The following is a 26,510-nucleotide window of genomic DNA, read 5'->3' as shown; positions in this document are numbered from 1 at the left end:
ATAAATCTATTCTACGAATGTGGAGAAAATCAGCCCAAATTAATGAAATGATTAGATTTTTGGTCAAAGTAATACCATCAAGTTACTTAACATTTTTACCTAAAACGTAATACTACAAAGTTACAATATTTTATTATCGTCTGAAGTCGACTGGAGACTTCTATAACTATATAGGTACATTTGCTTTACCTAAATATAAAATATGAAGGTCTAGGGTACAGGGACTACGTCCTCACAGCACAGGTCCTCGTGACACGATGAGAGTAATGCACTAGAAGGTAATTACACTAAATAGCCGATGATATGATATACTTAAAGCTACAATTCCGAAAGTGTTCTAGCTACGTGAATATTTATAGAAGTGTGAATATATTAATATGAGAATGACTATTTTAAGATTTGGTGACTTTATTTTGTGATAGTTTAGCTCAAACGAGTTTTCGACATCTTATAACGATATTACTGGATAGTGTTCTAGGGAATTTATGTAGAGAGACTGAAAAATGTAGGTAAGAATGTCTTTGAGATATTTTAGGACTGCATTTGTGGATCAAGACATTTTTATTGTCGATAAACTCAATTTTTACAATAACCGTGATGAGAACAGCAGCACATAGACTACACTACGACACGAACGAAGTTGGACTCTAAACACACAAAGACAAAATTAATCCATCAAATCAAACGATTGCTACTTGTTACATAAAATTGGTCCAAACATGTGTTTTGCTTAGGCGACTTGTATGACTATACGTAGCATCTTCACAGACAAATTATGGCACTGAAGTGTTATGTATTACTAAATTGAGTAAGTTAAATACCTATTTAGAGGTAATTAAGTATTTGGATGCAGTAAAGGTTTCCTATTTAAATGAAATATATTTGTCACAACTGTTCATTGGATCGTGCTACCCAATCTGTAAAAGGTAATCGACGCTAACAGACTAACATCAGCTTTGTTTTAAAGTGTAGCCTGAGAACCAAACGTCGAATGGAGTTAGCTCAATCATTTCCAATTAGTTCAACCTAATCTGTGGTCGGATTTCATACGAATCTAGCGACTGCTACAGCGAGGAGCGAGATGCCAGCTTTAAGCTTGACGGAGGGTCCCGTGTGGGGAGCCGAGGAGTTTCCAGCCAGGATGAGGGCTCGGAGACGCTGCCGTTCCCGGTACCGCGTGTCCTCCCCGGGAGGGTCCAGGCACTCGAACTCGCAGCATCGCTCGCCGACCCTGAAGTTCTTGCAGAACTGTAAAAGAATAGGTTAACTTATGTTAATAAAACACTATTAATCACCACTACTACCAGCATTATAAATAGACGGTTTATCTTTTGCGGGATTCGAAACTACGGCCGCTTATTTCATAGTGGGGTACGTGAAATACAATAACTTCCAACAAGTAAAGTGCAGTAGAGTCGATAATTTAGAATGTATCCTACGTATATTTGAGCAATACCTACTTATATGCTTGTAGCCATACACAATCGTGCATAGATAGGCAGATATACCTACTATCATCATGTCATTTAAAGTTTTGGGCAATGGCTAGAGTTCATAACTGTAATTAAAACGTAACTGTAGTCAATTAATAACTGTTAAGTTATTTCCCTAAATAAGGTCGACATAACTCGCCCTATTTTTAGTGCGACGTATTTGCGTCATGTCCCGATTGCCTACTTGGCAGCGAGTGTATCATGGTAATTATCAAAAATACATAACTGGCTCTTTGGCAAACGCTCGCCCATCATTAGATGCACCAAACATATGGCTGCGCTGCGGTAGATACTAAATAGAACAAAATTTTTGTAAAATACCTACCTACCTAAATTACATAGGTACCTAAGTGGAGAGAGATGCTTAGAAACTATTAATCAAATACAATAAAGATTGCTTGGTGATTCATAGAATAAAAATAATATTACGTGTAGTGCGAATACCTACTTGTTACATAAAAGAGAATAAGCTCCGAAAGTGTAATAAAAAAAACAACCATAAATGCTCTACTCTTTTGGCTAATCAGGTATAATTCCAATAACATAATAACCCAGTTCTGGAACAAGGTCAAGTCCTTGTCACGGTGAAATAACGAATGTCAGCCTTGGAAATCGCGAGCTTGGAAAGTTGGGTGAAATAAGTATGGCCGCTGCACAAAGTGAGACAAAACAAGCGAAGGGCCTGTGGATGAGGGCCGTAAAAAGAAGCCAGATTTGGTACATTTTTCTTGCCTGTTGTGTCGTTGGTCTAAATAAGTTTCAATTTGAACTAGCAATTTTTAAACACATCTATCTACACTAGGCTTTATGAGGTTATCGTAACGCTCACGAGGATGTTCAGTTCGTTACAACAACTATAATAACACCTTTACAGAACAGAACCATTCAAGTGCATCGATTCAGATGAATGCTCTCCATGGTATTCACACAACAGTATGTCTAGGGCTCAAACAACACAACATATTCGCTATTGGTAGGTATAAGTATACGGAAGGCGACTTGATTGTATTAATTTAGGGGTTTAAACAAACCCCAAGAGTAGAGTCACCTCAGAAATGCTTAGATCTTTCAAAATGCTCACGTATTAAGAAACCACCTCCATAATAGAAAGAAAGAAACATTTATTACAAAGCAAATAACACAGAAATCCTTGGGGGAGGTCTTTGTCCAGCAGTGGACGTCTTTCGGCTGAAACGAACGAACGAACGAAATAACACAGAGATAGAAAGGTAGGCACATGGACAAACGATGTTGTGCTGAAAGAAAAAGAAGTGTACCAAGCAGTTCTCATGTATGCCCATTGCAATGGGACACTAAGCATATTCCGTGACCCACGGTGAACACGACACTAGTTTTCAAGACTGGATAATACTTACATACGGCGGGTCGCAGTAGATGGCTTTACACCACATCGGCTCAGAGTGGTAGCACACGCACAGGGAACATACTCCGGGCCCGGGCACATACAGCAGGCCGTGGGGCACGGACTTGCCCTCCCAGTCGATGCATTCTTCCTCCACGCAAGCTGTGGGTCAGAAAAAATAACTTTAGATGATAGTCCAGGAGTCAGTGTGAAAGCAATAGAGTAGGTGACTCTACCAGTCAGTTGAGATTATATTTTTGTGTGCTTTTGAAATTGAACTCTTCTCTCGATATTTTGCAACTGTGTCAGTCAACTACCCAATTCTCGTTGAAAACAATACGATCATCTGTGTGGACTTGTTAATTTATTTATCACAAAAAATCTCTTTACATCTTCATTTCACAGCTCTAATTTATTTTTAAAATGCCAAAAATATTTCAAAACCGCTATAATTTTCATTCTATATTTCTATTGTAATCATATAACGTCTGACGTAAAAGCGGTCTAAAATATCGACCGGGACATTTTTATTTTATACAATGCTCTTGAGTTTTTATAGGCAATAAAACCAGGTAAATGTACTTTTGAAATAACTGCCAAAGTTTTTAATATTATTCATTAAAACGACATTCTTACCTTAGGATTAAAAAAAACAATCGATTCTAAGATTATGCTATGTACTGCCATTTGCATTAAAAGTATTGTTTTAAGTAGGTAGGTATGTAACTCCATGCTTTGATTTTATTTACCAAGAAAATAATACACCCTGGAACTGAAAATCCATCTTGTTTATTTATTTCGTTTAAGTAGTACCTACACCCTGTATTCTTCCCATATTTACCAACTGTTCTCACGACTCAGTTTATTATCTATCTCTTTTTAGTATCAAAATAAACACATTGTGAAAGGAAAGTGGTGTTTTTCTCCCCCATTAGCATATGCCTTGCCTTGTTAGCATAATGAGGCGGCCGCCGTTACCCGAACTTGACGAGTCATAGTTGTAATTACTTGCACGAGTACAATGCTTAACGATAGTTTTTTGTTTGTTTTAAACCAGAAAGGTAAAGTTAATCTCTACTAAATTCTATCACAGTGTTTGTATTTGTGACAAAAGTTCTATGAAACGGCTTGACCGATTCTAATGAAATTTTGTGTATACCTAGTAGTAGTAGTATATTTAGTAGCTCTGGGAATAGGACGAAAACTATTTTTCATACCCCTAGGTGACACGGGCTTTTCACGCGTACACAACTAGTACTCTATGTAACATATTACATATTTAAAATCGTTATAAGCATGACGCAATAAAGCTATTGACTATTGTGTAGGTTGGTAAGAGGTAAGGTACCTAAATAGCTTTTAGAAAAATATACAGTAAAATAGGTGCCACTTTTACACAAGAAGTTTTTTCCTCTGGAGAAAACAATTTCTTTGTCTTAGTTTGGTATTATGAATAACTAAAGTCTTCCAACCTTTAAAATGCGGGTTGGCGGCTCTGGTTTTAGGAAGTTCGCAAACTTGATGTTCGGTATTGTATCATTAATCAGTGGTAAACTTCCAAAAGAAGTAATGAATTTATAATCGTTCAGATTTCATTGCGAGTAGAGTGTGATATGCAACAAACGGACAAAAAGAATTTTTTAAACATTCTGGGAGTGGGTAGTCAATGCGAAAAAACGCTCTACGGCTGGAATGTGCAGGTGTCAAAATGTCCATACGGACCGGCTGTTAGTGTGGCAAAAAGTATAAACGTCAAAAAGTCCCAGTGTCAAAATGTACATTATTAGGTACCATGGTTACAATGGTTTAGTGACAAATGGTACACATCACAAAATACAAGTACAACAAAAGGTGTGATAGACAAAATGATCAACTGATATATTGTGCTCATGATTAAATTAATAAAATTAAATGTCAAAATGTTCAATGTTCTTGTAGTCCAGTCATAAAGTTTTTTTTTGACATTTTTACCTTGATGCATTTAAGCACGTGTTCACGTTAGCTATTATACAATAAGACGCTTATTCGAATAAACCCGAAGACATTTTTATTACATTCCTCTACTGATTAATAAAATGGAATTGATTGGAGTACGGGGAGTAGCACTTGATATTTTTCGTAGTTATCTCGGTGACAGAACGCAGTATGTTAAAATAAACGACTTCACAAGTAATGAAGCTCATCTCTCGTTCGGTGTGCCGCAGGGTAGTGTCTTGGGACCTACCCTATTTCTGGTATATATTAATAGCCTGTGTCAAAAATCTCTCCTAAACTGCAAAATCATCACGTACGCTGATGATACAGCGTTAATTGTACACGGAAAGAGCTGGGATGAGACTCGTTCTCATACTGAAGTGGCGCTTCGTAATGTAATGCAATGGCTTAACCTTAACTTATTAACTTTAAATATAAATAAAACTAAATACATCACCTTCTCACTAACCGCCTGTACGCAACCACCTGCAAATTATAGTGTGCGTGCGCATCAGTGTGATCGCCTTATTGATTGTGCCTGCCCTGTACTCCCAAGAACTACTACAATAAAGTATCTGGGACTCACTGTTGATTGTTTGCTAAAATGGAGTTACCACATAGACAATTTGATCAGTCGCATTAGAAAATTAATTCCGATATTTAGATGTCTCAGAGGTTCGGCTGACCGTGATACCCTAATGTGCGTTTATTATTCTCTTGCTCAGAGCTTACTCCAGTATTGTATCGTCGTTTGGGGTGGTGTAGGAATTACTGCTATGCTTCCCTTGGAACGTGCTCAAAGGGCAATTTTAAAAGTCATGTTTGGTAAGCCCCGTCGATATAATACTTCTCTTCTATATCAAGAATCCAAAGGCATTACGGTAAGACAACTTTTTATCTTGTATGCAATTCTCCGGAAACACAAAGACATAGATCCCTCGAAAATTCCACCTCGTAAAAACAAGCGCATTTGCCCCATTGAACCCCATAGAACGTCCCTTGCAAAATCTCAATACTATGTTTGTAGCTGCCTCTTATACAACAAAGCCAATAAAATCAATGACATCGTTGCATTGCCCTCGTACAAATGCAAACAGGTTCGAAAGTGGTTGATGAGTCTCAGTTATAGAGAAACAGAGGAAACCCTCATAAACCCATAATTTATGGTCTTTAAGACTATAATCTGCACTTATTAATTTTCGAATACACACGCATACACACACACACACACACACACACACACACACACACACACACACACACACACACACACACACACACACACACACACACACACACACACACGCACGCACACATACACACATGATAACATAGTGGTAATTTCTCTTATCCAATCCAAATTTTCAATAATAAGACCTAATTACCTAAGACCTAATTAGTATAACACAGGGTGGAAAGCGCTGGCAGCTGTGACACAGTTTATACTAGTACAGCTGTCAACGTGTACCTCTTGTTAAGTTATGTGGGTACGTAAGTACTTATCCATTATTTATCTGAGATGTTAATTGTAAATTACACTTTACTTATAAGAGGAATTCTTGTACTTACTTGAAAGTTCAATAAATATAAAAATTCAAAAATTCAAAAAAAAAAAAAAAAAATTCAATTTTAACTTCAGATAATTTTAACCATTGCTCATTTCGACGTTCATACTTTTTGCCACACTAACAGCCGGTCCGTATGGACATTTTGACACCCGCACATTCCAACCGTTGAGCGTTTTTTCGCATTGACTACCCACTCCCAGAATGTTTTTAAATCAATCGTTCACTAAGGTTAAACATCTCACTCTTTCTTTAGGTAGGTATCGAAGAAAATTGAGACTGAATAAATTATACTTAGCCCAATTCCTGGAACAAACGTGAAGTTACCCAATAAATAAATAAATAATAAATAAATCTTTATTTTACTCACACAAAAAATCGAACAAAATTACATAGTGAATGTATAAGTACGTTTGATGTTCATTCTTGTGTGAGTCTGATGCCTATGCTAGGTATTTAGTATACCTGTATTACAGGTCATCAGGCTCCCACCACCTCAGGTCACTAATAAGCTTTAATTTTACACTTTAATATTAACTTACTCGTATCAGAATTACAAGAATTACAAGAAATGTGTGTGTGTGTGTGTGTGTGTGTGTGTGTGTGTGTGTGTGTGTGTGTGTGCGTGAATGTGAGTGCTTCTTTAGAGAATGTTAAGTAAATAATATATTAACCTATACTACCATAATAATAACAATTTCCTATTTGTTTTGGTATTTATGTTAACACTGTTATTAGCTTTTCGGTTTCATCATAGCTCAAGTCCATGAGCCACTCTGAAACTTTCTTTTTACACTCACGATGCAGAAGAGGGTAGATGGTGAGGGTAGAATTAGCATTGTTGTAGAGTCGGTTTCCCAGAAAACAAAAGAATCTGTGGGCAAATTTTGTTTGGAATTGGACGGTGGAGCATACAGTACCCTTCCTGCGTTTGTCAGCGTTAAGAAGCGGGTTATATGGGAAGAGGGCGTGTTTGCGAAGTATGACAGCAAGTACAAACAGTTGTCGGACAGTTAACACTTTCCAATGTTTATATACCTCTGTTGTGGGATGTAGAATGGGTAAGAATGCACCAACCTTGAGCACCGCTCTCTGCGCCCTCTCCACTCTCAATAAATGAGCTTTTGCAGCACCACCCCAAGAGGAGATACAGTAGCCTAGGAGGGATTGGCAAAGAGACAAATAGATTGTCCTTAAGACCTTATAGCCAGCAACATGGCGTAATGTTTTAAATATATATATTAGTTTCCTTATCCTGGAAGCAAGAAGATTTAAGTGGGGTTGGAAGTTGAGGCAGCAGTCAATCATGACACCCAAATACTTCACAGAGTCAGTGGCGACTAGAGATGGGTTTCCACCCGGGTAAAAACCCACATGAGGGTAAAAACCCAATAAAAACCCGTTTCATTCCACCCGTGGGTGTTTACACCGGGTGAAAACAAATAATTTTATAATTATTTCAATTGGTATCTTTTCTTTATTTTTATTGAATTTTTCTCATTTAAGTTTATTGATTAATAAGTAATAAGTCAAATTTAACACTAATATGCATTTATATCGTGGCCAAATCGTAAAATTGATCACGTTATGATGATGTGACCAATTATTTTATAAAATGGTGTTATTTCAAGAATCGTTGAACCGATTTAGAAGAAATTTAGTAGGAACACAACAATTTGTGATCATGGCAAGGACATGGAGGGGGGTGGGGGGAGGGGGATGCCAAAGATGCCAAACTCTCTCTTTGATGACATTACGGTATAAAGTTACAAATAACAACATCAACTACAAAGTACTTCTGCTTAAAAATTTGAAATCGAACCGCCCTTCCGCCACTGTAACGCATTGTAACGTTTTTCAAGACCTCCTCTCCCCCCAGATTGCATTACGTAACACTAGAACGCCCCCTTAGCAACAAATACCACTTCTCACTTTAAAAAAAACGCTATTTTTGTTTTCACCCACCAGAATGGGTGATAATGGGTAAAAACCGGGTTTTTACCCAAATCACCCAGTTTTAACCCAATCGGGTGAAATGGGTTTTTACCCACTACCCATCTCTAGTGGCGACTAGGCCAGGACAAGAACACGTTGCACATGCAGTCAACCTCTGGCATGAGCCCAAGTGTGATGTAAGATTAAAGTTAACCGGAACATTCCTCCTAGTAATCGAAAACGATATCAAATACAATGTTCATGGCAGAAGTTTTTCTCGTTTATTTTATTATTTACCATAATTTTTAAAGATACTCGGCAAATATGAAAATAAACTCGGGCGAGAGTAAAATTCGCGTCACGCTTTGTATGGCTATGGCGGCTGCCAAAAGCACTACACGGGCATTTTTCGTTATTTATTCTGTAATATCACGTTACTAAAGTAATTCATACGTTCAGTTACGCACGAGCAGAACGTTGGGACGAAGAATACTTAATGACAAGACTAAAAGAAAAAGTTATGTTTTTGACGTCACTTTTTGTAGATTCGAGTAACGAGTGAGTGTATAAAATGATTGTAGATATTCTGGTTCTACAAATCTAATAGGTCTCTAGATATTTACCTACACAAATCATTCAACAACCGAGTTCGAGAAACAAATTATGCGTAGATGCCGGTGCCAAGTCGACGATAATTTCGTTATATTTAAGTGCTTGTTTTATGACTTTGAAGATGTTTTAGTGGGTATAATAAATAAAATTTGAAATGATAACAATTTGAAAGGGTTAAGTTGCCAATATTCAAATATTTTGGTTCTACCCTGCGTCTTAAATTTAAGTGTCTTTCGAAGAAATTGATTTCATTAATTTTTTAATTTTTACGTAGGATAAAACAACACAATCCGCAAATAATTTATTTTAATATCGGTCAAAAGCTGCATTTCGTATCTAGCTGTTCCGAGGATGAGAACTGTTAATTCATTTAATGTGTTGCATTCACCGTAACAAAGTAGTTGGTCGCTGACGTTGACATTTGAGAGCCGAGTAAGGGTAACTACACAACAAATGAGAAACGTACGGTTAATGGTTGTAAGGTTACGTAATTAAAATTAACCATGAACCATAGTGGTTAATAGTGATAAACTCAAATAAGGCAAGCCGGGACTATTCCCACCGCTGCAACTCCTGTGTAGCCAGGATCTACAGCTTGACCGCCAATAAAAACCCAACCAGTGAAGGTCAAGTTTGTCCCGGGGGAAAGTTAAACTGTCATTGCACCCGCAACGAAATTAATCAGAAGAACATAGGAGGAGTTCGAAGTTAAGGTTCGACTTCCTCCGTTGCAAAGCGGATAACAGGTGACAAACAAAAGGTTTAGAACCTTTATGAAAAGATATGCATCACGGACAATAAACTCAATAAGGAAGCTGCAGAAGTAAACCGTGGAACTTTAAACGGTCGCATGAGCCCGCGGTAACATTGATTTCTATTGCGTCTCAAACTCTCAATTCGCGGTTACTTGAAGGGGATCGTAAGTTCACTAGAACCACCTACCCAGATTTATTACCGTAAGCTATGCCATTAGTGTGAACGCAGCCTTACTCCAGCGAGCAATAAACTACATTGTTCAGATCCCGCCGTAGCGTAATCTACAGCTTTAATTTAAACTCCTTAATGTTGAAAAATATCCCGTTGCGAATCCAGCGCAATAAAAACACATTTTATGATCATATTATTATGCTGAAATGAAGGTACGATCAGTATCCTACAGTTTAGTGCTGAAAAACATTAACTTATTTACATTATTATACCTACTTCATTATGCAACAGGATTATCGCGATCGCGACTTTGTTTAAACAGATTTTTACACTCGATCTTTATAAAAACAGCGTACTTTACTAATATTGTTACAAATAAACATTTTCATTCATTCAAGTTACAGTTAAATAAAGTTTTTGGACCAAGCGCTCCACGCTACGTCTGAAAAGGATGACAGCGGGTAATAAAAGGTCGAAGGGATTAGATGACTGTACTTTTCTGGATCACAATTAATTATCTCAAATTTAATTAATATTTTACGAATAGTTGTTACGTCACAAAAGTTTAAAGAAAATAAACGATGGTTTCGTAGCACGTAGCGCCGTAGAGGGTCATCGATGCGGGCGCGTGCTACGAAAAAATGTCGTAGTTGACGCTCGTAGTCCGTAGCGTAAATGAGTCCTAACTGTAGCGTAAACGAGAGTCCTTTTGGTTTTGAATCATACAAACAATGGATACCATACAAACTAGGTATGTATTTGGCACCAAAATAATAGTGGCCATTCGGAATATAACTACACCATAGTTTCACCGAATTACTCTGGCAATGAAAATTAAGTAAGGGGAAAATTATGCCATTATCTAGGCATGAGTTAACCATGGTCATGGGTTCTGGACAGGTGTGAAGCGTTATGACGAGCAATGAATAGCATAATTAATTATTTATGAAAGCGCAGAACCGTGCAAATGGAAGCAAGGCCACCCGTGGCGTGCTTTCAACGAAGGATTTGCTGTGTGATTTGGAACAATATTAGTTTTGGACCAAGTACATCATGTCATAAAAACGTAGGTAATATAATTTAGCCCCATTAAATTGTTTTTTATCTATCGCGTGGAACGTAAGAGGACATAACTAGTAGTAGGAACACTAGGAACACGGTTATAAGGAAAACAAATGAAGTTAATTTACTCGTATGAATTAAATGTAATCTTTTTACCCTAGTGCGCCAGAAGGAGGGTTATATCTACTTAGAAAAAGAAAAAGAAGAACTTAAAGATTATGGTTACGGTTAAAATACGGTAGAGTTTATTTGTTTGTGACTACATTGTAAAGTGTACCTAGGTTCCAGGGAATATATTCGCAAGATAACGATTAAGACTTAAATTGTAATTGGTAGGCATAAACACAATTTTATTGTAATCGGTTACCTATAAGTAAATAATACTAAGTTAATAGAAAATGTGACAAGAAGACGGTGTTAAAACTAAAAGCGGAGCTTTTCTAGAAAATGCCCAGGCAGACAATAGAACGTTTACAGAAGCTGACTTCTCTTGACTTGAAACTGTGAACGTTTAAAGGTTTTGACAAAAGCTTTTCCGCACCTGAACGATCTTGTAATTTAAAGCTCTTCAAAATCGATGTATTGACCTAATGGATTCGTGAATAATGAGCGCTAGGCTGTGCGGTAATAACGGAATAACGGTATAACGGTATAACCCATCTTCCGAACATACGAGGAATGCCTAGTCATTTGCAATGCAAATCCAGGGCCCAGGCATTTAGCTATGTAATACAGTTACACGTTTTTGGATTCATGGAGATAGTACGCTTAAAGATGAAATTAAGGCTATTAAGTCTGATGGTTTAGTCAAGATAGGGAAGTAAACGAGTTATAGGTACTCTTAGAGAAGAATACCTATTTATGCGGGCAAAATCGCACTTTCTCCTGTGCTGATAGTCGAACTTGTGCTTGTAACAATAGTGTATAAACATTCGAATCTGCTTAGTACCCTTTTCACATTTCTATAAAAATGATTTTAATAATATAAAGAAAATATGAATCTGTTGAGTACCTACAATCTTTTTTCTGTATATTATCAACCTCATATAATATTGCTTACCTACATTAATTTAGGATGATATCAGTGTTGCTCCGGACCTCACATGGGCAGCAACAAAAATATGAAATATGAAGTGTCGGTTTGACGCCGGTCAGGTCTTATTAGGTCATTACTGACCCTCCTCGCCGCGATTTAGGGCCTCTCAGAGGTTCAGTACACTAATTATACTTTATAGCACGCCGCAGTCGTAGCGAGGGTACTTATTGGGCCGGAGAGAATGGTAGAGTCAGAACAAAAAGAAAAAAAGTACATAAAAATGGGAATTTAACCACATCACCTGGATTAAACGATTAACATGATTATAGAGCTATTAAAATACTCAAATAATTTTATGAAAGTTAACAGAAAGCATTGAAATAAAAATAGCAAGCTGGTTTTAAAAAAACACTTTTAACAGTTCAATATGTCTTAGATAAAATATCTAAATAGATAAAGTTATAGTTTAGCATACGAGAAAACTAGGTACTTAAAACTAAGAAAGATAGTAAGAATAATAATGCAAGTTCAGTATGTACGTACAGTCAGACAAAGAAAAAAGAAAAGTACACGGAACGTCAGCAAGGAAGGAGGAAATCCGAAAAAGTTTTTGTTGTGGTGGGCGCCGCAGCGCTGTCGCCAGCCACTTGCCCACTTGCCTTTGATGTGGCGGCTTTTTACGGAGGTCGGAAACCGAGAATACTCTTTGTTTTATTTTTATGAAAAGCAAACATCCCTCGGACTCTTTTCACGTCATTTCCCTTTTTTTAAAGTACTCATGACCTTAACACGACACTGGCCAGTGCAAACCGCATGAAGCCTAACTTAAAAAAAAGAAAAACCTATTAATAAGTTAGGGGATTCTTTCGTATACCTAGTTAGTTTCAGTTTGATTACAGTTATTGCGTGTCCAATTTTCCCTCAGAAATACTTGTATCTACTTTCCACGATGTAATTACAACTTACTTATTTGTTGCCCATCAATCATTGCGTACAGGCGTACTAAACACAGTAGGTAACTACCAAACTTAGTGAACCAAAATAAAACAAAATACAGGGTGGCCCAGAAAGAAATTCACTTTTGAAAATTCAAGGAAAAAAATTCTGTGTAATTTTGTAGAACTTTATTCATTACAATTCAAAGAAAATTAAATGAAATTTATTTTTAAATTTACCTTTATTAAATTACATTGTCCAGGAGATTTCCTTGACGCTTACAACATTCGATCAACATACATCAAAATTTTGAAATGCGTTCGTTAGAATTACCTCGAAACCTATTTTCCATTTTTTGCCGAATGTTCAGCTTCAATTGCTGCATGGTTGTTGGATTATAAAAGTATACTCTATTCTTAAGATAACACCACAAAAAGAAGTTTTCTGGAGTGAGATCAGGGCTTCCTGGTGGCCAGGAGATGTCACCCCTGCCTAAAATTATTTTTTTGTGGGAACATGGTCTCATACCATCTAAATGCTTTCATTTGAAGTGGTGTGACACGTAGCCCAATCTTGATGAAACTAAGTGCTCCTGTCATAGCCTTGCGAATCTTGCCACTTTGAAATCAAAAAGCTTTTCAGCATGCCAGTATAGCGCTCTCAAAAATTATTCATCCTTTCGATGCAACAAACCAATTAAGCAGGGGTGAATTCTCGTTGCCACTAAGAAGCCCTAATCTCATTCCAGCAGACTTCTTTTTGTGGGGTTACATTATGAGCAGAGTATACTCTAAAAATCCAAAAACTGCAGCATTCATCCATCCTGAATCCATTTCAAGGTAACTCTTACGAAAGTTTTCCAAAATTTTTATGTATGTTGACTGAATGTTGTAAACGTCAAGGGAATCACATGTACGATGAAATTTAAAAAATAAGGTAAATTTAAAAATAAATTGCATGAAATTTCCTTTAAATTACAATGGTTAAAGTTCTACAAAAATTTACAGTTTTCGTTTCCTTACATTTTCAAAAGTGAACTTTCTTCTGGGCCACCCTGTATATAAAGTTATAGCACAGGTTATCGTAACGATTAAGAACATGATATTTAACATTAAATTAGGAGCCAAAATCGTCTTATGGTAATGAGTCACAATTCATTAATCATGGCATTGATCAAATCTAAATAGAAGTTAAAATTTTACCTTAACTAAAATGGTAAGAGCCTTATGGTTATTAGTAAAATCCTACCTACTACTTGGTCTACCTAAGACGTATTTAGGCAACTTGTTTTTGATAGTTTATGCTACCAATATACGGTAGTTTGAGGATTTACTTGCTACTTATTGCAAAATCTGAAAAACTGTACCTTGTTTATAAAAAAACCCAAATGGAATTGAGCAAAATATTACTCTAAACTCGAACAAACCAACATGCTAAAGTAAACACCTATAAACTTAGCAACACAGCTGAACTTTCACTAGGTGAAGTTCACATGTTCATGCATGACATGAGCCGTCACTTTGTCGCGATCGACAGCGACTTGTTGAGTGGAGTCGTAAACAAGTAAACACATCTATTCGATATGCTACATTTTTAATGGCCAGGCTGACATTTCCAGGGAGATCATTCAACCCGGTTTAAACTGTGATCAATATCCATTAAAGACCTCAATAATCAATAATTACTTCCTGCACGTGGACTAGAAGAATTATTCATTAGACGTTCATGTCCGCATACTGAGATATAAAGAACCATGACGTGACGTAAAACTTGAAAGAAGTTGTGAATGAAAGTTCGTCTTTAAAAAGACTATAAAGGTACTTTCACCAACAAATTATGATATAAATATTTTAAAGGTTCGCGTTCCATTTCAACTAAAATAGAGAAACACGGGAAATAACATATGTGCAAAATATTAATTACTATGTATTAATATGTATTGAGTTAAAAAGTTATACGAGTACGTTTAATCACTAGGCTCTCTTCCCAAGTATAAAAAACAAAAAGATTTCAGTTTCAGGATTATGAGTTACAATGCGTGCATTAGGTATTCTCATGTGGTAAAAATGTAAGAGCTAATTACCTACCCAGTAAAGAAAGTAAAGAAATTTAAAATTTTCAATTAAATTGGGCTAATTTACTTTGGGTTCAGAGAAATATTTATTTAGGAACTCAAATATTTCATCTTATTACAATGTACGACCTTCAGGCTAGTGGTCGGCTATTGTTGCCGCAAAAGCAATCAAATCGACAATTGTTCAATACTCGATTGTCGATTTCGTCGAAAATTTAATAAAAATATACCAATTTAATAATTTCATTTAAGGTATGAAACCTACACCTGAGGGCACAAGTCGTGTCTTACTTTGTCTCAAATGTATGCGTTCTAAAGCATTGAAACATATATTTTCGAACAACCATATTGTGCTAATCAAATTGGGAATGGAACTCAGAATCGAGGGAGTGAAACTTTTTAATCAATGGACTACAGGGACAGGTATGTAGGCGCTATTTTGCTTGCAATAAAAATGTAATAGTTTAGTGTCGTTGTGCATACGAAAGAAGAGGTTCAAATGAAAATTATTCAGCATAAAATCCGTTATACTAGTAGAGAGGACTTGCGCCTCTGCACGCGGCAAACATTCATTACGGTAGAGCACATTATTTATCACATTTAAGGCTTAAAGCTTTACTTCATTGTTTTCTAAACTGTCGAGAGAATAATTTAATATATTTTCTTATTAAATTTTATAAGGAGGCTAGTACTTGTTTATTTATACAACGTTCATTTGTGGCGTATCTTAAAAGTTATCTAAAATGGAGTTTGACAGATTTTTGAGATTTTTAAAAAGGAATGAGAGTTGTAGTAGTTAAACAGAAAACATCAATAAACTAGTTAAAAACCACTTTTTTAGCCAGCTGTAGTTTCATTTGCCCACGCTCTACATGTAGGTACTCGTATACCTACGTGGGTGTAGGTACATTTTATTTCCTAGAATGTAAAGTTATTCAATTCATTTTGCGCGTACAGTTTAATTTCGAAAACATTTTAGTTTTATTTGAAAAATACACTATTCATTCATTGCTGAATAATATGATTTCCACAAAGTAACCGTCCTTTATTTAAAAAAATATGAATACTCGTATGAGGTGGGAAAAAATTCACTCGGAGGACAGACGTGATTTACGAGCAGGCTCGCGAGGGCTGAGGTATTTTAATAGCAATAAAAAGGGATAATCACTTCAACTTCCAATCCTCAGGACCTTGAAGTTATTACTCTTTTTCTGAATGTGTATTACTAAGGCTGAGTTACCTACACCATCTTACTTTGATTGTAACTATAACAACCCGGTATTTTTTGTACGGATTTTGACAGAATTTTGACGTTTGTTAAAGTCAATGTAAAATGGTGCAACCCAGCCTAAGAAAATTCAATAACACGGGAAGGTAAATGGGTTACTGGCTCTATCTATAAACTTCTCTTCGTAGCTGCTTAGGCAACTTACAAAGAATAAATTCATAGTCTTCTTCTCAATTATTATTTATGGTCAATTGTATGTACCAGGATCAAGTCTTATGCTTGTCCAATATAGTTGCCGATGTTGCAATTTCTTAACAAAAAACCCAGAAAGCTTGTGATGGTGGGCAGGCCTCCCACTAGGTGGACCGACGATCTGGTGAAGGTCGCGGGAGGTGATTGGATGTGAGATAACCACGAGTACTATATTATTATGTTATCTCACACTAGTTTTCTTAGCTTGCTTATAAAGCCGATTTTTATACATACATAACCAACTCAAGTCCGGGACACACTCTTATATTATGTTAGGTGCCATAGTACTGAGTGTTAATACGAGAATGAATGCGGCACTAAACGCCCGCATGGGACATTAATCAAGGCTAATTAATTCCCACTTTACGGCTCAAAACTAAAGTCGAGGACATTTCTACAGGAGATGGATGGCGCAGCGTTTATACATAGCCTAAATAAAACGGACACTCCAAAGTTTACACGCGTTATTTCTAAAACATACTACGAAAAAGTCTGAAGCCCTACTTCAAAAACATTGGTATCCACTACCGGAACGTATATCCATAAGTATTGGTCTTTTCGTAGTAAGAAACAATAATTACACGTGAATTAATAAAACACGGAGGTAATTTTAAAAATAATAATTTTCTTTATGAAAATAAATATTACGACAAGAACTAAGTACAAATTAAAATTAAACTGTACCTACCTATAGTAAAAATGAAAGAAGAGTTCTCAATGGGGCATCAAATGGGCACCTAAATGGGCATGGATACATACAGAACACAGCTACATTTCTTACTTTATAGTAAACAAAGTTTTCATGCTGCTGTGTTACTACAGTTTGTTCCGACTGAGTTGGCTGTTCTCTTCGTTCGGGATTTAGGCGAGATTGATCGCGCACTAGCGCTACCGGCTGGCTGATTGACGGCTAAACCCTCCACTACTCACTCCAGGGTCTAGGAAACCGCGTGTCTGTGTACCTGTCATGTGTTCTTAGGATGTCTGTTAACCATTAGTAATCTACATTCTACACGTAGAATAACAATATGAAGGTTTATTCGGGTACATCAAAAGGGACAAACATTTTTTTTAAATAAGCATATTTGATTATGAACGAACAAACTTCACTTTAATTTTTTTTATAGCTTAGTATTAATTTGTATTGCACAAATTACTTATAAGTAATCTTGTAAGCTGTTAAAAAAGCTCTAGCAAAAGTTAAAATTATGCTTGTGTTAGGTAGGAGAGGGTTCACAACAATTTTCCAGCGAACGGTGAGGCTCAAACTACTGACTCTCCAATGAGCAGTCCGACTCTTTCACAGTTGGGCTATTGTAGTCTCAAGTATACTTACTGTAGGGGGAGTCCGGGAGAGTTTACCCGCCTTCCACTAAAATGCTCATAAATATTTCTATACTTACAAATCGCTATTTTTTATTAATTGTATGTTAAGCTACATTATTTAGCTATATTTTCTTCTAAGAAAGTTTAATACATCATTATTAGTTTAAGAGTAATTAACAATTTTAACCAAAGTGATATTTGGCTAATATCTCCCGCCTAGGTGGGAGACTTTACCCCCCAAGTAGGGAGCCTTTACCCGGGTTTAAAAATAAGCAAAATAATCACTAAAAATTATAATACTATAAAGAAATTTAATCTTCTTGAATGAAAATGTGTAACAATTTAATTCTTTGAGGTTTTGAAAAAAATCAGCAACGTTTTTTCTATTAAAACTGGTTGATCTGGATAAACTAGTTTCTACTGGGGCAACACCTCTAATTTTCCTTTATCAATGTTACATACCCATAGCATTTCTTATTACTGACAGATCTAAATGGTTCCTATTTCTAGATGTTCCTTTTTATATTGGAAAGGCATTTTGGATGATTATCTGCAATAAAAGTACCAGATTACCCTGGGTAAAGTCTCCTCCCGATGCCAGGCTAATGTCTCCCACCCCAGGCCAAGCTGTCCATTATTACATTTTTATAAAAAACTATAACACTTAAGTAAAAACTGTCTACCGTAAATGGAACTAGGATAATTACATTTACTATGTATATAAATGACATGCTGGAATCTATTCATAGTAAACAACTGAAATCAAATATAGAAAATTGAAAAAAGTTACTTTTTGGGCTCGAAAATGTGTTATCACTTGTCACTCCTAAACCAAACTATCAATCGCAACGGTAATGCGTGAGCGAGGTGGGACGCACCTAAGGAGTCTAAGAAGTGTGGCTACGTCGCAATATTTAGTTCCATAAAAATTCTATGAGCAGTGGCTATTGTCTCCCACCTGCTAAACTGTCCCGGACTCCCCCTACTTATAATAAATCTGTAGAGAGGTCAATTCAGTACATGAAATATATTTTCAAAATAACTATTAGGGGGTGATTAGTGATCGATACTGATGCCAAAAATGCAAGCAGTAAAATTTTTGTCTGTCTGTCTGTCTGTATGTTCCTTATAGAAACAAAAACTACCCGACGGATTTTAACGAAACTTGGTACAATTATTCTTCATACTCCTGGGCAGGTTATAGTATACTTAGGAATTCCCACGGGAACGGGAATTAGCGGGAAAATCCTTTTGTGTGAAAAATCTAAACCGCTTAAGTTATACGCTTGAAATTTGGCATGTAGGTATCTTAGTAAACTTAAAGCTTATTTACAACAGGATATTGCAAAATTTCCGCGAGAACGGGAGTTAGCGGGAAAAAACATTTGTATGAAAAAATCTAAACCGCTTAAGTTAGACGCTTGAAATTTGGCATGCAGGTATCTTAGTAAACTTAAAGCTTAGTTACAACAGGATATTGCAAAATTCCCACGGGATCGGGAGTTAGCGGGTATAAACATTTGTATGAAAAAATCTAAACCGCTTAAGTTGGATGCTTGAAATTTTGGCATGCAGGTATCTTAGTAAACTTAAAGCTTAGTTACAACAGGATATTGCAAAATTCCCACGGGAACGGGAGTTAGCGGGAAAAAACATTTGTATGAAAAAATCTAAACCGCGTAAGATAGATAAAGGGGGTAAAACGGGATCCACGCGTACCAAGTCGCGGGCGGCCGCTAGTTAGTTAATAATGTCATTAGTTTAACCGATAAAGTACTGGCACCTTCTCTTTTCGGATGTTCGAAATTAAAACAAAAAACAACTATAACAAAAGAATCCATCTGATTAAGGAAGTTTTGGCGGTAAGGCATAATTAGGTCATTGTTGTCCTGTCGAAACGAAATAATTGCGGTCCCCAAGCGCTTATTAGGGACTGACACTTTTGTTGACGTAATAGAAAAAGATCCAGTAAGAGCAACCTCCCCATAGACGAAAATCCTCATGTTAAGCTAAATACAGCATCTCAAAGAAAGGGGTCAATTTGTAACAGAAATGTATACAGCGTGGAAACGATAAGTGATCTCACTCGAAAGTGCTTCACGATCTCTATCAAACAGTATAATATAGGTTACAGAATAAACTGGATCTGTCTAAAAATTCATTGTTTTTAGCTTCCTTATGTTAATGAACTTTTTTTTTAAGTCAACTTATTTATTATTACCTCAGAATATACGTAAGTAACTAACCACTGGTATAACGGTATAGTGAGCCTGCTGCACACATTTGTAGCTCTATAATGTTTCAGCCACTGTTATAAAAAGGACGGGAGTTTATTATATTTGCAAATTGTATAATAACTAATCTACTTTATATTTGTTTAACACGTCAGCCCTGTACAAACTCGTCTGAAATTCGGGGTCCTTGTTTGTGAAGTAAACAATCAAGAATTTGCACTGAAAATTTATTAATATTTTGAAGTAATCATTTAATTAATCATAAGTATACAATTTACGTGGTTTGGACATAAGTGAGATACAAATTTTTGATATCGTTTTATTTTAAGTTTTGATATCTAATAATAAATAATTCGATGTCGATTAAGGGTTCGACACCCTATATTGGTAAAATAAAATTGTCTTAACAACGGGACCCTAAAAATGATAAATCAATCAGTCACAGATAGTCAGGTACTCGTAATAAATCGATTGTATCGGAATCGCGTGCCGATACGCGTGGACGTACAAACATTTGGATTGTTGTGTCCACTAACCTCCGTTGAATTGAAATACGGGTGAAAAAACTCGGTGAAGGGACTTACAACTTTATTGCAATACCTTACACTCCAATATCATGCGTTGACTTTTCAAGAGGTTTTCTAGGTTTATAAATAACTATTTGAAATTGACCTTGAAAATATTGGTGAGTGTGAAAATATGTAGGTACGACTTTAAGCGACTTTACCTTATTTTAAATTGGGAAAAAAGATCTACTTAAAGACATAAAAATAAACGACATAAAGACATAAGAGACATTTTTGTACTACAATAAAATACGTTAAGTATTTTATGGAATCCTTCATTTATTCCAAGAGTTCCATAACCCATGGCATGTATGGTGGTTTTCACGAAGAGTTGAAGGTCGTTACTCCGCAAGGCCAAGTGGACGTTTAATCCAATATTACGAGAATATTAACTAAATTCAATTACCAACTCGTTGCGATTGTTGTACCACTGCACGACATCGTCTTGGGTATTTGTAAGTATTCTTAAACCCGTTCGATTGTCACTTTTCAATTAAAGAAAACGAGAATACTATGTATATTTATACCCATCAAAAACAATACTTGTCAAAAAAACCAAGTCTCGCAACTCAGTTGTTCTACGGTAAAAAGTTGTGAGATCCATGTAATACCAAGTCCAGGCCAGGAAATCTTTAACGTTTTACATAAATATATTGACTTGGCCATCGCACTAAATAATTTAATTTACACGTGTTTTCATGCGATGGCCAAGTCAATATATTTATGTAAAACGTTAAAGATTTCCTGGCCTGGACTTGGTATTACATGGATCTCACAACTTTTTACCGTAGAACAACTGAGTTGCGAGACTTGGTTTTTTTGACAAGTATTGTTTTTGATGGGATCTCATTTCTTTTTGTATTTTGTAGACAGCAGTTATGTATCTAGAAAACTGGACCGAAATTGAAACATTTTACTCGACTTGGCGGTTGCACTACCGTGCCCCCAAATATTTTAGTTTTTCCTTGATTCATACACCAAACATTACTTATATTCCAAATTTGAAGCTTCTAGGTCTGCTAGAAGTGCCTTAGAGTTTTGATGATCGGTGAGTCAGTGAGTGACAAAATTAAGTAACTTTGACCCGCTATAATTCTTAAACTACTGGTTCAAATTGAATGAAATTTTAAATATACCGTGTCTTTACAATGCCTGCATAGCTAATGAAAATTCAGCCTTCTAGTTTTATCCACAACGAAGTTACAGGCGGTCGAAAATGGCCTGAATTGCTTCGAGAAAAGGATGGTACGGCCCGTGCCGCTTTTTTGCTCGACTTGGTGGGGGCACTGCCGTGCCCCCAGATAACTGTTTATGTTATGTGTATGTTTATGTTGTATAACTGTATGTTTCCCAAAAAAAAAAAAAAAAAAAAATTTGTTACTCTCTATGATAGTAGAATAAAGCTAACATTGTGTGTGTATGTTTTATAGAGGAACTTACTTTTCCGCGCGACGCTACCACAAAGATCTCGGATTATCACAGAAATCTCAAAAACTTCTATTTTACTTGTACACCCTGTATATACAGATTCTATCGATAGGCACTTGTTTAACAAGTCATAAATGAGTCGTCTAGTTTCAAAACCCGCTAAAACGCTCCTGCAACGAATTTCTGTTTATATCTCTAAATGACGCTACTGCAATTTTCTCATCATACTGTTCAATCATTTTCGATCAAAATTCGCTAAAAGACTACTAAACTAGCACTTAAAATTTGGTTTGTGTTACAAACTCCGCTAAAACGCCGTCCGTTTCTTTCAAAACCCTCTAAAAGTTGATTGACCAATGGCAGCACGGTATTTTGGTCACGTGACTGCGAAATCAGTATGGAGATTTTTTTCATAACGTGCTTAAGGTTGCTGCGGTTTTTATTGTTTTTGATCCAAAATAATGGAAGATTTATCTCAGTTCGTGGAAAAATGTAACCCTAAAGAAGCAAGAAAGAAACCACGTTATGAAATAGCCTGGAAACGCACCAAGGAGCGCCAGAAACGGAAAGAGAAATTTGTTAAAAAACTACTTTTGAAGCAGCTTTGATGGTGTTATGCAAAATTAACCAAGTAGCTGTCGTTGGTTATTGTTACTATTAAGTGTTGGTGATCACTAGTGGGATTATAGAAACTTCAGTAGCTCAATGCCTTTAGACGAATTTAATTATAAAGGTATGTTACTTTTTACCCGAGTGCAGAAGGGTAATGTGTTTCCAGAGTAGGTAGGTATGTATGTGTGTATGTTTATATCCCTGTACAGTCAGTCAGTGAAGTAAATAAATAAATATTGTGGGATGTTTTTTTTATGTGACAGGAGGCAAACGAGCAGATGGATCACCTGATGTCCAGATGTCCAGGAATAAATATTATGTTATAAAAAGGCAAAGACGAGATTGAGGAAATAATTTATAAAAGTTTCTTATTTACATGCTATAATTTAATTGTTTTTTTTTTAATAACCCGATAAAACTTTATTAATCTAATAACCTAACCAATAAGTGCAATCGTTTTGAATATTATAGAATGGACAAATTAATACGGACAATTATTTATTTTATCATTTTTTTGGTTTATTTAATATTAGACTTTATTGTAGAACGCCATTCATGCATTACAATTTGTTCTTATCAAATCCCGCTAAAATACAACATGTCCGTTTCAAATCCCATTAAAACCGAATGTTCGTAACAAAGTACGCCAAAATGAAAATAGTTTTCATTATAATTCAAATTATATTTAATTTATAGATGAATAGCAATTACTGTTAGTATTGCCAGATGACAATAATAATTCGTATCATATATTTTTTTGCCTAAGGCCAAAGCTATATGGATAAGCGGTTTTTTTCAATTTCTCGAAATCTTATCAAAATCGTTTTAGCGGGATTTGAAACTAGACGCCTCAAATTCAGATACACGTAGAACTTGTAATGTGGGCCGAAGACAAAGTGGAATCCATTCAAAGATATGCGCATTTTTATGATCTACAAAGGTATTACGACTTACGAATCGCATTCCCATTCTATTTCATAGAATATTTAAAGAATACGATAAACGTGTAGTTTCATGACAATGCTTGACATTATTTTATAACAATAATGAATCTTATTCATGCTAATCTACGAGTATAAGACATGAGCGCTCATTACCCTTGGGCTACACATATCGCGATAACATTCGGGCGACATTAATTTGACAGGCGGAGCGAAGTCTTGCGACTATGCAACAAAGCATCGAAGTACATTAAATGCGAATACTTGACTACACTCATCGTGATAGTGCGAATCTTCGGGTTATCGCAATGTGTATGGCCTAGGGGTTACAGATGCACTAAGGTTTTTAGATGAAAACGTCACTCTCGCGCAGTACTCACGTATAATTATTTCCGAGGCTTAAGTTCCATAAGTTACATCCTACATGTCGTTTACAAATAATTGCCGTTTTAAAGCGTATAAAATTTCGGTCATTCCTTATTCATTACAGTTTTTCAGTTTCACTTGTTATGCACCATTTCAAATTAAACGAAAACACCCCTCTGTCCAACACACGTCGCTCAGGCGTGTAATTTGTTAGCCCTATGAATAAAGAGGCTAAAGAGCAGGGAACAAAAGGCCATAAATTCAAGAGCGGATTGTCATCGCTCGCTCACAATCGAGCGGTGTTGGCGAGCGACTCCAGGATAACGGCCAATCTCTTTCAGTAAAGTGGAAGTTTGAAATTCTGTGCAGCAAGAAGTTTGCCGATAATAGCGTATTTAATTACGATATTAAATAGTTCAAAACTTAAAATTGTTTAACTTTTGTACAGCGCAGTATTAAATAATGCGCGGACGAAGGCTTAGTTATAAAGATTTTGCAACAAAAATTTGTAGTCTGGGGTACAGGCGACTCTATTTTATATGTACCTACGAGTACATAGTTTATCTTATTACCTTTTTACAACTTGTTCGTTTAACCTACTAACAAACAAAGAAAAAATTAAATTTTGATGAAATTAATAGGGATCTAATATCTTGGTATAAATACTGTGAAAAAAAAAAATCACCTGTGTGGAAGTGGGGCCAACTTAGTGGATAAAAACGTATCCACCCCCCATAATAAACATTTATCCGGGTATATCCTTAATGTCCTTGTTTTCATTATCCTTGGACCTAAGGGAAATCTAGACGCCATCATAAATCACGAGAGAAACATTGTGAAATGTACGCAACTGGCCCACTTTGCTTTGGATATAGTCATTTTAAGTTGTAAAAGCTTTTTGAGTGACAGACAGACGTATTGTAGAATTGTACACAACTCAATGTAAAACTTAGAGAAAAATAAAACAAACAATACGACTGAGATGAGCCTAGTGGATTGCGACTGTGCCCACCTGCTGTTATGGATTCGAATTCTGATGGTTTCTGTGATAGACCGAAACTCACGCAGACAAAGCCACAAGCAAAAGCTAATAAAAAAATGGATGACCCAGTTATTTTTGAACTTGAATATCACCAAGAAAAGCCGTCATTTTATAGCTACATAATTTGCTTTTCCTTTCTTAAAATTATCCACATGAAAATACGCAAAAACCCTAATTAAGTATATTTAAAAAATAAAAGAAGTAAATGCACTTAAAAGCTTGTTACCTTAATAAATTGCGCAGTATAATTAGACTAGAAAAAATAATGAGCTTAGGAAGAAGTAACTTCATATTGTTAAAAGTTGGGAATAATTTAAAAACCTAATCTAAAACTTCGCTGTGTTAAAATAGGTCACTCTTGTTAGCGCCACTGTGACATGGGGCATGAATGAGTTTATTATTTTACCTCACAACGAGTACTTTTATACTTGAATATTGTTTCAAAATACGAGCTTCATTCTAGAATTTTATAAGTTCTCATCTTCCTTTCAAAGATCTTGCTGTATTCCGTATTTAAGCAAACATTGTTACGACAACAACCCATTCAGCTGATGGGATGATATGGGTACAACAAAATAAAAACATTCTGGTGTTTTAGCCTCATTTTTATGAAGAAAGAATTTCTGTTTAAAATAACTGAGATTGTATTTATAATTCAACGTTGGGTTGTTCGCAAAAGTACTAGTAGCTTGAATGTATCTTGCCGATGCGGTACGGTGCAGGTCTAATGCGTAACTTTTAGCACAACCAGTGTCAATTGAACTGTGTTCCGGGGTCAACTCGCTGTTAACAATGAATAAATGAATGGGGATAAAACTAGTTTAAATATTGAGAAATAAGAAACGATTGCTGCTTTTTGGGTTATTGTGAGTACGTAAACAAATTCATGGCGAAAAGTTTCAGTAAAAGTAGTCTTAGCTTGTGATATAATAAAGTATTTATTACTTAAAACATTTGTTTAAAAATTTATTTAACCTATTTACGATACCTGTTAGAATGTAAAACATTTCAAGAGTAAATAATTTCACTTTACTTACATACTTTGAAGTCCTAGCCTGTAGTTAAAAATCAATTGACGACTGGATATTTTTCCTATTTGATTGATAGAAACTTAAAAAGCTTTACCGAATCATAATATTGAAGTGAATTGTGCTGTTTATCTTTAAAATCTGAAAGAAACATTGCGCTATCCAGTTCAAGCGCTTTCCACTTCCGCGTTGAGTTTTCTTGCATTTTCCATCTCCGTAAAGTTTAACTGAATGCATTTATTATGCAGATAGGTCGACCGTCTCGTCCTTTGTAAATCTAGGTGATTCGGCAAACTAAATGTTGAGCATTTGTTATTCCGACCTTTTTTGTGGAACGAAACTTTCACGTCAATAAAAAAAGGAATAAAAATTAAAAAGTGAACTGCTGTCAAGTTTGGTTTTCTATTTTCAAAGTTCGCGGGTGATTTGAATTTGGAACTCACCGACGAGCGCGGCGAGCAGTGCGAGCGCGGCGGCGAGCACGGCGGCCGGAGCGGGCGCGCGAGGCAT

General features: G+C 36.0%; 1 protein-coding gene across 1 annotated transcript; it reads right to left on the bottom strand.

Moving 5' to 3' along the window:
* Positions 1-862: 862 nt before the first annotated feature.
* LOC135079498 (uncharacterized) lies at positions 863-26,510 on the bottom strand. The gene is made up of 3 exons (XM_063974155.1): positions 26,444-26,510; positions 2,870-3,018; positions 863-1,248 (listed from the first exon to the last, which is right to left on the bottom strand). Exons 1-3 carry the CDS (start codon positions 26,508-26,510, stop codon positions 1,045-1,047), a joined length of 420 nt encoding a protein of 139 aa, XP_063830225.1. The 3' UTR covers positions 863-1,044.

This window comes from Ostrinia nubilalis, chromosome 16 (assembly GCF_963855985.1).
Source record: "Ostrinia nubilalis chromosome 16, ilOstNubi1.1, whole genome shotgun sequence".
Classification (NCBI taxonomy): domain Eukaryota; kingdom Metazoa; phylum Arthropoda; class Insecta; order Lepidoptera; family Crambidae; genus Ostrinia; species Ostrinia nubilalis.
This window is presented reverse-complemented; position numbering and strand designations above follow the sequence as displayed.